The sequence below is a fragment of the Hyperoodon ampullatus genome (genome assembly GCF_949752795.1).
Source record: "Hyperoodon ampullatus genome assembly, chromosome: 17".
Taxonomy (NCBI): Eukaryota; Metazoa; Chordata; class Mammalia; order Artiodactyla; family Ziphiidae; genus Hyperoodon; species Hyperoodon ampullatus.
The window spans coordinates 14426588-14441267 of record NC_136930.1 but is presented as its reverse complement, the minus strand read 5'-3'; the positions used below and the strand labels follow the sequence as shown (position 1 = coordinate 14441267).

Here is a 14680-nt window from a genome sequence, read left to right as displayed (position 1 = left end):
CCATCTTTATATCATTAAACATCACATTCATCATTACTTTCTAAATTTCTTGATTCGATAATTCCAATATCTGGATTTCTTGCAGTTCTAAATCCAGTGATTGACTCTTGCTCGTGGTGGCCTGTTTCCCTGAGTATTTTGGTAATCTTTCATTGGGAGTTCCTAGTTGATCTTTGTCAATGATCCAGCCGGGGGTTAAAGTTGAAGACACTTTGCTTGCAAGGGAATTTTCATTGGTCTCTGCTGGAGGTGAGGGTCCCCGCTGACCACTCTCCTCAGTGCAGTCCAGCACTCGCCGCTCAGCTCTTTCACTTGGCTGTGGCCCAGTGCCCCAGCTCTCAAGGATAAAACACACCTGTTGCTGGGGGCTTAGGTGTTGCTCAAGTTTTCGCTCAAAGATGGATCTTGTTCCATTATTCCCTGCAAAGACAGTATCACAGTCGCGTTATATGCATAATCCCATGGTTTTTAAGCAAAGCACTGGAAGCAGACGTTGCGCAGGCGACCTTGAGGCCTATGTGATGGTGCTGCTTGGCCAGTTGGGTGGGCAAAGAGCCCCGAGGCAGAGAGATAGTTAGGAGCCTAAGCAGGTGTCAGTGTGGGCACTTAAATGATGCAGGCGATGTTTTCTGGGCAGTCACCATGTTAGAAAACAAACTGGAGGAATTCGGCCTTGAGGCTCACATGTAGAAGGTTTGGGTTGGAGGCCCAGTGAGGACCTTCCAGCCAGATCGTTTTGTCCTTTGGGGATTATTCTAATCTAAAATTATGAAATACTTTTATCAAATTCACAAATGATGAAAGCAGGGTTTCTGAAATTTTATAAGGGTAGAATATTTCCAGAGCTTCTTGTTTAAAAAAAAAAAAATACAGATTTCATAGTGACTCTTATTACCCTGGAATAAAATGCTTTTGCATAGCTCAGAACTGTGGTGTGGTGCCCATTTTCCTTTCTATATCTTCTTTTTTTATATATATATAAAAAGTAACTGTTTATTACTGGAGAAGAGAAGAATGTATACAAGAAAATCTAGATTCTTTCTCCTCATGCACTACTTTGGTAATAAAGTTCCAAATATCAACTATGAAGATATTTACAAGGATAAATCTTTCTTAACATGTGATCATTGTGTGGTGGACATTTTTCATAGAAATCATATACTTAAACTAAATATAATCTTATAGTTTACAAGAAGCTTAGAACATTGTATTAACAGAAGACAAGATTATATTTTACTGCAAAATATTATAAAAGTGATACAATTTTGTGGCTCTTAAACATTTAATTACTTGAATTGAACAGGGGAATGAAGAAAAAAAAAAAACCCAACAGAAAAATCATCAGGACACGCCTCACTTTAAGATTTTTTGTATTCGATTTGTTCTACTTTCACGTCGTCTCCAGTTAGCTGATACACGTAAGTGACAACTGTAGAAGCCTGGATATCCATCAACACAAATGAAGGAATAATGTTCGTTTCCAAGGCATTATATGCTCCAGTGGCAGAACCTGGATTAATGTAGAATTTATTTTTGTGCTCACATGCTTCCAATTTATGTGTGTGTCCTGAAATAAGGATATCCATATCAAACTGCCTCTGCAACAGGGCTAAGCTGGCCATATCTCCCCATGGAATAACTTGATGTCCATGGATCAAACCAGTTTTGAACTGCCCAACAGTTACAACTGTCTGTTCTGGATAATTAAGATTCTCATCGAAGTCTCCTCACAGTATGAACATCACCAGCCAGAGTCTTGAGACAGTCATAACTCTCTTTGGTACGAAGGTTTCCAGTGCAGAGAATGTGCTGAATCTTTCCTGGTACCAGCAGTTTTTTTAAATTTAGCTGGCAGACTGTTGCACCGGTGTGGGATGTGCAGGTCTCCTAATAGCAACGCCAGCTGGAGGTAGGACAATCTTCATCTTTAGAGGGGGATCCCTTCAGAGATGGATTGAAGTACATAGTAAATGTGGGCAGCATCCTGTCACTGGGCTCCGCTCAGTCACCCCTTTGTATGTCTTAAGAGAGTGGTAAAGGATTCAGAGGATTCAATGAAGTTTTAAAAAATCAAAATAGCAGAAGCTGGATATGAGACCAGCAATACTGGATGTGTGCGAAAAAGTTGGGAACTAGTTACTTCACTGAAAAGATGATTAGGCCAATTGCTTAATAACTGTTTTAGGGAGATAAGGAAGAGAGGGTGCTCGCCAGCTGTATTCCATTCGCTTAGCGGGGGAAACTCATGTCTTCCAACCCCGCTGTGCCTATGAACCATCTTTGGGATCTCACTGAAAGGCAGGTCTGGGTGGAGCCCAGGATTCTGCGTTCCTAACAAGCCCCATGTGATGCCAGCACTGCTGCTCCCCCGACGCACTCTGTGTGGAAGAACAGACAAGAACCGCAGTCAGCCAGTGTGGCTCTTACTGGACTAGCTGCCAAGGGCGGTGTGTGGCCTCCATCACTGAGTACTATTCTTGGGGATAGAGTGTCGCGTAAATAACCGCTATGATCCTTCTTGGAGGTGGTACTTTCTCGGGGTCCCCCAGCTCTTTGAGTCTGATTTCGTGGTGTCAGTGAGTATTGTGTGTTTTCTAAATATGTTTATTGGATATGTTAAAAAAACACACCCATTCCCTGGAAACCTGCACATAGTAAAAAGGTAGCCGAACAATTAAATCCAGCACCTGAGAGTTGGTTTTGGATGAAATGTCTAATATTAGTTTCTAGGGAAAACTGGGCCCAACGTTAGGATTTTCACTGTTGCCCAAGCAGAGGAAGGGTTCTGTTAAAGCAAACATGAGGACCTCCCCGGCTGTCCAGCAACTGGGGCTCCGCGCTTCCACTGCAGGGGCTGTGGGCTCCATCCCTGGTCGGGGACTGGGATCCCGCAAGCCACGCGGCGCAGCCAAAAATCAAATAATAATAAAATGGAAGAATTCCGAGTACACACTGAGGCCAGCTACAGAGTCAGCTGGTTCAGTTTGCTGGGGGCGTTTCTGTGACTCGCCCCGCCCTGTTCTCTTGTTGCTGTCAGTTTTCTTTGTAGAAGAGCGCTATGGACAAAGCAAAATATTTCCACCACTTTTAAAGTTATTTATTTCTGTTTTTCCAGCCACTTACCCCTCTTCTTTTATTTTAAATAATTCTGTTTGGAAGAAATTTATAACCAACTTTATGGTAGTCTTATTGTCATAGAAATCCAGAAATAATGGATAACAAAAGTTCTAACCACGTCTCTCTTTTGAAATAAACAAAAAGCAGTGCCTTTTTAAAATCCCCTTTCTAAGTATCACCATTAATATTTTGTATTTTTACTGCCTACCTATTTAGGAATAGGTTTTTAAATGTTTTATGCACCCAGCATTAGTTTATATACACATTTCAGAAAGACAGTAGTTTAGCCCTTTAATCTCTAATGTATTCACATACTCATTTATTTATAGCTGAATTTCCATTTTCTGTAGTTTCATTGTGGTTTTTCTTCCTTTATTCATTTGGTATGTAAAAGAGTTGTTTAAAATATAGCCCCAAATTTATGGATGATTTTTTGATGATTTCTATTGGATTTATAAAAGTGAAAAGTATCTGCCTTTCATGAAAGACTTCCTTTCACATTAAGTTCAAAATCTCTGAGTAATTTGGTTTTCTCTTGTTTGTAATGTGTCTAAGAGTAAAGGTTCTTTGGTTGACTATTTCTCATCATGTAGTAGCTGCTACTTTTTTGCAGAATTTTGAAAACACATGAAAAGTGATCGTATGGTATGATTTCTCAAACAAGAGCTCAGAATTGATCTTATTCCCCTTCTTATCACCATCTTTAATGTCCTGCTAGTCTATAAATAAATGAAAGTGTAGATTTCAAGAAATAAGGTTTTTATTGATGATGGATTAACTACCTTCTGCTAGTTCATTACTTACTATCTTGCCAACTTGGGGCCTCCGTGTGTTCTTCCCTTTATTCCTCTGAATTTTATCCTTGACTTAATATATTTGTCAGCCACCATCTAGATTGTAACTATATTTGTAATTGCCCAAAATACAGAAAAATAATTTCTTCACTATGTTGGCAGCCATTTATAAAGTTGGGATTGGAAGTCTGGGTCAATATTTTTTTCTATAAGCCAAGTGTATTATGATGTTTCTAAGGGAAGTGATGTAACTCGTGGTATGCCCAAATTTGTAATACTAAGCCACAATGCAGTGTATTTTTGAGTATAAAAATGTATTTCTTTGAGTATAAGGTATGATAACCTGGCTAGATCAAGAACCTTTTATTTTCACCAGCTTGCTGAACCTATGCAGTTCAAGTACTGGTCCAACAAAGAGATTGAAGATGGCCTCACTGGGCACAGTCTAGGGTTGAGGTTTCTAAATGAATGCCAACATCAAGCCAGCATAGTGCAGTGAGTGGTACATAGAGTTGAGAGGAGAGTGGGAGTGGTCCAGAGTGGCTGTGAAGGAGACATGGCGAGCCCGGATGGGAAGGTAGAGTTGCAGTTGGAGAAGAGGGCGGGAAACGTGGAACGGGAAGTCTTGGCCTTATGGTGGGTATGCGGCATCCTCTGGGAAAAGGCCAGTTGCCCAGGGTGGCTGGGACCCACAGGGAAGTCGTGGGCATTACGTTGGGAAAGGTTAGGCTTTACCAAAGTGTGTGCGTCCTTGAATTCCACCACCACCAGCACCCTGTCCCAGGGCCTTAGACATTGCGAGTCAGCTCAGTAACGGGAGAAGGAACCTGACAACATCATATCGGGAGGATCAGAGAGAGACTGTAAGCCGGAAAGTGTCTTGAAGGTCCCAGCTCGAGTTGAAGAGGGCCTTGACCAAAGTGGGAATCTGGGTCAAGCATTGGTTTAACGTTTTTAATTAAGAAAAGAAAAAGCATGTAACAAAAATGGGTTATTTTACTATGTGGGCAATCGTTTAGATGCAAATGAGCATCGGTAGTTCTTTTTCTTTAAGCCTGTGGATGTCTCTTCCCGGGGGTGGAGCTGCCTTCCAGAGTACCAGACGGAGTGGCCTCTTCCTTCTGACGCTGGGTTTCAGGCAGGTGCACACTGGGCAGTCTGCCTTGCCGTGGAGCCCGTGCAGCCTTGCTCGGGTTAAAAGGGAGTCGATTTCGCATTAGCCGGTCATCAGCAGAGAGATCTGGGATGGGGGTTGTGGTCGTGTGGGAATAAAAGCTTCTGAAGAAACAGAAGTCGAAAATTGTGAAATAAAGCCAGAGGAAGAGAATATTAACTAGCATCTTTGGGGAATGAGGTCTCAGGCCTAAGAGAGTTTGGTAAACAGACAGCATCCACTCTTGGCTGACTTGAGCTCCTGTGTTCGTGAAATTGACCGCGTCTAAACGTGGGTCCTCGCTCTTCGGGGAATCGCCTCCTCTCTTTGCTTCCCTGACACGCAGACCTGTGGCTGTCCTCCTCCCTGTTGCCGCTTTTCTGTGTCCGCTCCTTCCTCCTGCTCCCTGAGTGTGCAGTGATCTGGTCACAGCTGTGTTTAAAAAGTTGACTCTGGGAGAGTGTGGAAGCGCGGAGGGTAACGGGGGAACCATTCCAGCGCCTGACGTCTTCCTGGGAACCGAGGCCATGGTGGGAGAGGAGGCAGGTGCCCAGAGAGCCCCGGCCGGGAGCACGGGCCTCCGCCAGCGCCGGCGAGCGCCCTAGCGACGGGAGCGCTCGGCTGGAGCCGGGTGGGCGGCGTAGCGCACACGCTGGGCTCAAGATGGTGCCCCTCACGGCGCCGCGCAGGCCGTGGGACGTGGGCTCGGAGCCGCGGTCCGCCGGCGAGCAGGGTCGTCGAGGGCACACTTAAGTGGGTGATTTTCTTCACAAGTGACATGGGCTAAATGGAGAGGATAGTGTTTCCAGTGCACCGGGTTAGAACTGTTTGCAACGGACTCTTGGCTTTAATCCTCAGCATTTCAGCATTCTGGGCCAAAGTGGCACAAAGCATATGAAACCGGTTAGATAGGTCATTCATCCCTAGGTGAATCTATCATTGCTTAAGAATAAGGGAACTTCCCTGTAAACTTTATTTTCTCCAAAACATATAGTAACTTTAAGAGTACAAATTAGAGTATCATTTCCCCTTTTGGTGTTACAGTAACTCAGAAGCTCTTTTTTAAAACTCCCCAAGTTTGTCAGTTAAGTTAAATTATAGGAGTTTTATACACCATAGAATTTGGAGTACAGTATTACGGTTTTATCACCCATCACCTTATATAATAACAAACGTAATCTGCATGTTCCTGGTCTACTTTTCTTGACTAACTCAGGAGGTCTAACAACCGCGCTTCTTGAGGATTTTAGTAAATGTTTACAAGTCCCAATTATGCATGACAGAGAAATGTCCTCTTAGTCCAGCCACGTGCAGTCTAATGGCAGCTGAGTTCAAAAAAGTTAATGGAGCTTTTATGCTCCTAGTGTCCCTCAGACGGGTCTTCAGAACGTCATGTGAAATGAGACTGTGCAACTGGTCCTTCTTGCTAAAACTCAGGAAACTCCTTTGACTACTTCAGTACAGAGTAAATACATACATGCTTGAAGAGTCAGCGTGGACTTGTGGGAATGTAGTGGTCACCTAGGTCGGTGTTGAATCCCCGCTTTGCAGTGTCTGCCTGTGTGATCTCCACCACAGGGTCTGACAAGCTCTCCAAGCCTCAGCGTTGCCAGCTTTAGAGCGGGGGCAATAAAAATAAAGCTCACAACATCTGATGCCTAGATGTGTGTCTGGCTTATCTCTGTTAGGCACTGGATAAAGTATATCTATTATGTAGGGTTGTTGTTTGTGTCTGGTTGGTATAGTATTTTACTACTTTTGTCTTTAAGGGAAGAAAAAGTTCTCTAATCAACTAGCTTTTCCGTGGGCCTGAGATGAAGTTTGTCTCTTTACAGGCAGCCGTTTGGCAACTCTCCAGATGACTTGCTATGTCCACACCCTGCAGCGGAGTCTCCAAGTGACGAAGGCGCTCTCCTGGACCAGCTGTACTTGGCCTTGCGGAACTTCGATGGCCTGGAGGAGATCGACAGAGCTCTGGGGATACCCGAGCTGGTCAGCCAGGTGGGCACAGGGTGAAGCTGGTGGGGACCGAGCACTGGCGTGGGCACGGAGATATCTGTTCTCTTTTGTCGGCAGATAATCTGCAGTCTGCTTTTTAGAATGCTTTCTTACCTCTTAACAAGCAAGCTCTGTTTTCTCTCTCCCCCACTCCTTGTTACTCTCACATCAAGAATGGAAAATACTGAGAATGAGTTTGACCTGTACTTTGGGTCAATTGAGCTGAAAGGCAGAAACTCAAGTCCAGCTCATCTACTGACAGGGAGGAACATGCAAGGGGCAGAGAAGCCAAGAACAGAACATTGCTGCCCCAGCGATCCAGAACCTTCCATCTAAAAAGTAGTATCCTTAAAATGGTTCTGACAAACCTAGGGGCAGGACAGGAATAAAGATGCAGACGTAGAGAATGGACTCGAGGACACAGTGGGGGGAAGGGGAAGCTGGGACGAAGTGAGAGAGTGGCATGGACATATACACACTACCAAATGTACAATATGGGGAGATCAGCTCGGTGCTTTGTGTCCATATAGAGGGGTGGGATAGGGAGGGTGGGAGGGAGATGCAAGAGGGAGGGGATATGGGGATATATGTATGCATATAGCTGATTCACTTTGTTATACAGCAGAAACTAACAACATTGTAAAGTAATAATACTCCAATAAAGATGAAAAATAAAAAATAATAAAAACTAGTATCCTGGGCTTCCCTGATGGCGCAGTGGTTGAGGGTCTGCCTGCCGATGCAGGGGACACGGGTTCGTGCCTCGGTCTAGGAAGATCCCACATGCCGCGGAGCGGCTGGGTCCATGAGCCATGGCCACTGAGCCTGCGCGTCCGGAGCCTGTGCTCCGCAACAGGAGAGGCCACAACAGTGAGAGGCCCGCGTACCACAAAAAAAAAAAGAAACTAGTATCCTCAGTCACTCTTCATCTTAACATTTGTGGGCTAGTGATAGGAAGCTACTTGTGCTAAAAGAATATGTTGCACGTAAGTTAGCAGAAGTCTTTTTTTTTTTTTGGCTGCGTTGGGTCTTCGTTGCTGCACGCAGGCTTTCTCTAGTTGCGGCGAGCGGGGGCTACTCTTCGTTGTGGCGGGCGGGCTTCTTATTGCAGTGACTTCTCTTGTTGTGGAGCATGGGCTCTAGGTGCACAGGCTTCAGTAGCTGTGGCTCACGGGCTCAGTAGTTGTGGCTCGTGGGCTCTAGAGTGCAGGCTCAGTAGCTGTGACACACGGGCTTAGTTGCTCCATGGCATATGGGATCTTCCTGGACCAGGGCTTGAACCCGTGTCCCCTGCATTGGCAGGAGGACTCTTAAACACTGCGCCACCAGAGAAGTCCCAGCAGAAGTCATTTTAAAGGTAGCTGCAGTTCATTCATCATTTTGCCCTCTGTGTGGATTTAGCCACAGTCAAATGGGGGCTATTTAATATCGATGGGAATGTAAAGACGTTAGCCAATCTTAGTGGGCTTCCCCTCCTGGTGATTAGTTGGTGACATAAAGTCATGAACTACATCAAGAGTACTTTATAGCAACAATATAATAAATAACCTAACATAGTCTCATGAAATAACTTAGGACTTTTCTGAATCAGGCTACGCAGCCCAGTTTGTGTGAAGCAGGCATCCTGGTTTCCTATAGAGTCACCTGGAAAAAACGATGAGTCTCACTGCTGTCTTCCTCTTTTCTCAGCATGAATCGACTTTATTTCTTATTGCTAAGAATTACCTTCCAGGGTTCACTCTGCTTCATGGACGTAGGATGTATCGTGAGGGTCTGTGGAAAGGGAGATACAGAGCCATTGGAGACCTCTCTGAAGTATTCAAAACAGCCCTGTCATAATCCCCACGTTCAGCAGACATAAGTGGGAGTTGAGACTTGATAGTTCATACTGAGAACAGCAGAATGGAAAGAAGTGACTTGAGGTTACGTGATATAACCTGAAATAAGAAAGGAAAATGGAGTTGAAGTATTTCCTGTGTGGCTGGTTTGCTTTGCCTTTAGTGCTGGTGAGAATTTAGCATTCAGTATTGTTAGCCCTGAGTTGTCTAAGTGACATTTAAAGATGTGATTCTTGGGGTTGCTGAGTGACTCGGAGCATTGTTTTTATCAAAAGTGGTATCATTTCATTAATATCTTCAGTCTCTTTTTTTTTTCTTCTCATTTATTTGTGTTATTTCTGTTTTGTCTCATCAAATCCCTCATCCTTATATCATATTAAACTGAATTATAGAAATAATGATTAGGTGGAGTCGGGAACTGTAGAATACACGTGGACTTTATTTGTACTCATCAGAGTTGTGTGTTTTCTTTAAAAATGGATATTAAACTTTCTCTCTGTTGAAGATGGGCAAATATTTAAAGATCTGAGATAGTTTTGTGGATGTAGTTAGAGCAGTAATTCAACAGTGAATGGTTTCCCCCAAGCGGGCTCCATCCACATTTTTAAAACTACTACGGACAGGGCAGTGGACCCAGTTCTCACGGGTCCATGTGACCTAAGCCCAGGATTCAGGGTGGCCCCAAGCCCTGCTCTCACATGGGTAGACCGGCTTGAGGAAAGCTTAGGCTGTTACTAGGCTAAAGCAAACCTGAGAGATGATTTTGCTGTTGCATCCTTCCCTCCTGTCTGTTGGGAGGTTTGTAGCAGAAGGAAGAGGAGAATGAACCAGGTGCACCTTCCTGCTCTACGCAGAGTCATGTAGGGCCACCTACATCGAGGGTGTGCCCCTTGGAGAAGTTCTGGATTTTCTGCAGCCGCCTCCTTCTGACCCAGATAGGGTAGCCCTAAGAAGTCGAGGACAACAAACATGTTAAATACGGCTAGTAGGAGATAAGATGGTGGCAGAATGTGGGACGTGTAGGGAATCCTGACGACCACAGAAAACAGTCAGATACAGGTGGTGCTTCACACTGGTGAGCGGCTCAGGTCCTGCATCACAGACTCTACTGGAACCCACTCCTCACTAGCCAGACAGGCTTCTTGCAATTTGCTGCACGTCTGCAAGTCTCAGTTTTGTTATCTGCAAAATGCGAATAGTGGTGGGCACCCCAACACTGCTGATCCCAGCCAGGTACCAAGGCAGCTGTCTAGTTAAAGTGATTAATACAGGTGTGACTAATCAAATCAGAACACTTAACACAAGGGAATTCCCTGGTGGCCCAGTGGTTAGGACTCTGCACTTTCCTGCCAGGGCCCGGGTTTAACCCCTGTTTGGGGGACTAAGATCCCGCAAGCCGGCAAAAAAAAAAACAAGCCCCTTGAGGCGTCTAGGGGACGTTCGCATTCTTCCAACTGGCAGCAGGAGGAGGCATTCCGTAGTCACAGCCCCTGTCTCCCTTCCCTCGGAAGAAGTGCTGCGGGGAGTCAAGCCTGACCCCTGCTTCTTACCTCAAGTAACTGGATCTCTGGAACAGAGGCATTTTCTAGGAAGACAAGTGGAGTCGAGGTAGAAGTCCCTTTGTGTAGTAAGTACGATAGCAGAAGCCTCAACTACAGGGCAGTGAGGGGAAACAGCCTTCTGTTCGCTCTGCAGTTTTCAGTGGTTTTATTGATTTGTTTGTTATCCGGGGGCTTTCTCTTCAGAGCCAAGCGGTGGATCCAGAGCAGTTCCCGAGTCAGGATTCCAACATCCTGCTGGAGCAGAAGGCCCCCGTGTTCCCACAGCCGTACGCATCTCAGGCACAAATGGCCCAAGGCAGCTACAGTGCCATGCAGGATCCAAGCTTCCACACCATGGGGCAGCGGCCAAGCTACGCCACGCTCCGTGTGCAGCCCAGACCCGGCCTCAGGCCCACGGGCCTGGCACAGACCCAGCCCAACCAGCTGAGGCTTCAGCTGCAGCATCGCCTCCAAGCACAGCAGGTGCGTTCTTGGCCACGCCTGGAACATCGGGGCGGTGCGGGGGCGGGGCACAGGGAAGGTGGACCTGAGCCCGGGGGTCCTTTTAGAGGCCCTAAAAGCTCCTTCTGTCCTTTCCAAGAGGGTGAAAGCGTTGCCACGTTACCGTACGCCGTCCAGACTCCCTTCTGCTGCACCTCCTTCCCTTCTGTCTCTCTCCTCCACTAACTCCACTCCAGCGTAGAGCAGCTCTTTGGTTTCCTAGCTCTATTATTTACTGAGGGGCTGACCTTGAGCTCTGTGAGCCTCAGTGTTTACATCTGTACAATGGGGTCGCTGTACAGTCTCGGGCAGTATGTGTGTGTCTGTGGGGCCCGGCACAGTTTTCTGGCCCAAAGGGAGCTCCCAGGACAACCGTAGCTCCTGCCATTCGTCCTATCTTGTGGCCAGAATCATCACTCTTAGTGGAGTGGTGGCAGAGGGTGCCGCCTTATGGAATACCTATTTTAGCTCCAGAAAGTGTGTTCTCACTGAAACAAGCCTGGACAGATTTCTCTCATGTAGTAGTAAATAATCGTGTTGTGGGCTTTTAAATCGCCTCTCCTTTTTTTCCCTCTGCTTTTTTCCTAATCTTCCTCTTGGCCTCCTTTTCTGATCATTCTACTCCCTTGCCCCCTTGCAAACACTGTGTTTTCCAAACTGTCCAGAATAACTTCTCAGCTATGAGCAATGGGAAACCTCAATGATAAGTAGCTTTACAAGGGGATCCAGGTACAGACCACGTGGTTTCAGTGTCCAGCAGCAAAGCAGATGCTGGGTCGGTGGGGAGAGGGGCGATTGCTTGAGGCAGTGATTTGAACTAGAATATGTTCTGATGACCAACATGCTGACTGCCATGTGTACGCGTTCAGAACCGCCAGCCACTCATGAATCAACTCAGCAACGTTCCGAACGTGAACCTGACTCTGAGGCCTGCAGTACCCACACAGGTAAGGGGCAGACCAGCCGTCAGCTTTTACTGGATCCGCTTAACTTCTCTTGTCATTTCTTCCCCCTTGACATCCCACGTAAAGTAACTCAGAAGGCCACACACAGACCCAGACCCACACAGTGGATGTCGTGTCGTTCGCTTATCTTGTCTGGTCTGTGTCGCTTTTGTGGTTCCCTCCTCATCACTGCCATGTTTATTGCCAGGCACAGTCAATTATCGTTATTCACACTGGCTGTGTTCAGTAAAGTTACTGCAAACACTGAATTAGCGAATATTGAACCTTTGCACCTAGGAGAAATAAAGGGTTCGTTTCCTTTGAGCCTCTTGGTCACATTTTCATGAATCAATGTGTGTTTCTGTTTGAAGACACCTTGTTTAATATATACTGCTGATTCATTAACATTGAACTCACAGCCAAGAGCACTGTAACTCATGCCTGCATGAAGCTCATCGAACTCCCAGATTTTCCCCACAAGGCACATCGCAGCCCCCTGTGCTTATTTAGGACACTAGGCAGCACTTCAGCACTTCTCAGGAGTCATTTTAAACAGCAGAGTCACCAACAAAAAGCACGACAATGTGAAAAACGTGGAACTAAATAGTCCACAAAAAGGACACTTGTGCGCAGTACGAGAGCCGCCTGGTTTCAGCCTCAGGTGGGAATGGGCACGTTGGTCTTCTCACGTTTTTTGCTGCTCTGCACGTGTCCATAAATCACGACAGTGCCATGAGTATTGGTTCTGGGGTGACCAATAAATGTCAGCAGGTAGACAAGCTCACCAGTGCAGAATCCACGAATAATCAAGTCGACTGTATACTGCCAGGACCCGTAACCAGCCTGGTACCACTTGCTGACAGCAAGCACGGGTGCCCCTCCAGTCCTGTCCTGGCCTCCCTACGCGCCTGCCTCCGTTCAGCCTTTTCTGAAGTGCTTCAAAGCCACCTTTTGGCACAGTGACTTGGTTTTCCTTTAGACTTGAATGTCCCTTAATGAGACTCTGAACTGCCGTCCTCAAGGTTTCTGCACAGAGTCCTCTCCCAGACGGGACCGGGGTTACCGTGGGCTCCCCTCGTCACCTGGGTCCTCTCACAGTGAGTCTCAAGTTTCTTGATACTGACATCAAACTTAACGCAAGTCAGTCATTGCAAGGTTTCAGAATCATCATCTCTACAGAATTCAGAAGCTCACATTCTCAACCACCAGTTGGTCAGCTCTAAACTGTTCTCTTCTGTTTGCCAAATAATTCCGCACAAGACAGTACCCTTTGTTATCCTGTTTCTAACATACGGGTTGTTCTTTGATCTGTCTCCACCCCCAATGTCTTCCTCCACGTTTTGCCCCCCGTTCCAGGCACCTATTAACGCACAGATGCTGGCCCAGAGACAGAGGGAAATCCTGAACCAGCATCTTCGACAGAGACAAATGCATCAGCAACAGCAAGTTCAGCAGCGAGCTCTGATGATGAGAGGACAGGGGCTGACCATGACGCCCAGCGTGGTGGCTCCTAGTGGTGTGCCGGCAACTCTGAGCAGCCCCCGGGTCCCCCAGGCAAATGCACAGCAGTTTCCCTTCCCTCCGAGCTACGGTATGGGACTTACGCCGCCGCCGCCTTTCACCGGTCCTTTCTCCCCGGTGTCCCCCAGTCCTGGGTCACAGCTCCTCTCTCGCAGCTCTTTGCATGGCTCCCAGAGGAACCTGGCTAACCGGGGGGTGCTAGGAGACCTGGGAGGACCACTGGGGCCCGTCAGGAGTCCCCAGGTCCAGCAGGGAACCTTCCAGTCTCTCAGCTCAGGTGCCACCTTTGCTCTGAGTGCAGGTCTTTCTTTAAGAATGACCGGAGTAGGTGTGCGTGTGTAGCGTGCCTCTGCCAGTCATGCGTGTGAGTGCGTGTGAATGTCTGCACTTACGTCAGTGTCTGTAAACACAGGTGCATGTGCATATGCTTATACTTGAAAACCTCTGAGTCTAAAAACGATAGATAGAAAATGTTGAAAGACATATATCACTGTAAGTATTTTACAGACTTTCTACAGCTTTTGAAAAATAAAAGCTCTCAATATTATACCAGATCTTTAACGAATTGATCATTCTTGAGGGGCGCTGCACAGAAACCACAGCGGACGACCTCTTAATTTTCTTCGTATTGATTTCTTGTTTAATGTCAGTCTTAAGAGACAAGCGTGCAATGTCATAAACATTAATATTTGTGTGCATGTCATATTCGATTAATAGTTGAATTATTATTTTTTGTGTGTGTGTGGTACATGGGCCTCTCACTGTTGTGGCCTCTCCCGTTGCGGAGCACAGGCTCCGGATGTGCAGGCTCAGCGGCCGTGGCTCACGGGCCCAGCCGCTCCACGGCATGTGGGATCTTCCCGGACCAGGGCACGAACCCGTGTCCCCTGCATCGGCAGGCGGACTCTCAACCACTGCGCCACCAGGGAAGCCCAATAGTTGAATTATTGATAAAAGTAAGGGCTTACATCAAGGTTAATATTCACAATGACTTTCCCCATCTTCTGCCAGAGTTCTCTAGAAACAACTACCAAGTCTTTGTGGTGCTTAGCCTCACGTCTCCTACTTCTTTAAAGAAACAGAGAGATAATGTGCAGCTTTTTCCTGTGTGATCTTAAGCTTTTCTTCTGTAGCTCATTAAAGCATTAATTAAATATGCATGTTTAACACATCTTCTAGGCAAAAATGGGCTTACCTCAATGTCATCCCTGAAATTTTCTAAGAAGCCGCCTCCTTTGTTTCCCAACTCTTCCTCTCTTTCCTTTTTGATCAT

General features: G+C 46.4%; 1 protein-coding gene across 1 annotated transcript in view; it reads left to right on the top strand.

The window, feature by feature from the left end:
• The window catches only part of NCOA2 (nuclear receptor coactivator 2), a gene marked incomplete at its 3' end in the record, with an annotated part of 153156 nt that overhangs the window by 125400 nt on the left and 13076 nt on the right, over positions 1-14680 (top strand). Inside the window, exons 15-18 of the mRNA XM_079722133.1 lie at positions 6900-7065; positions 10646-10924; positions 11812-11889; positions 13243-13684. Coding sequence (XP_079578259.1) covers positions 6900-7065; positions 10646-10924; positions 11812-11889; positions 13243-13684 — 965 coding nt within the window. The remainder of the gene's footprint in view (positions 1-6899; positions 7066-10645; positions 10925-11811; positions 11890-13242; positions 13685-14680) is intronic.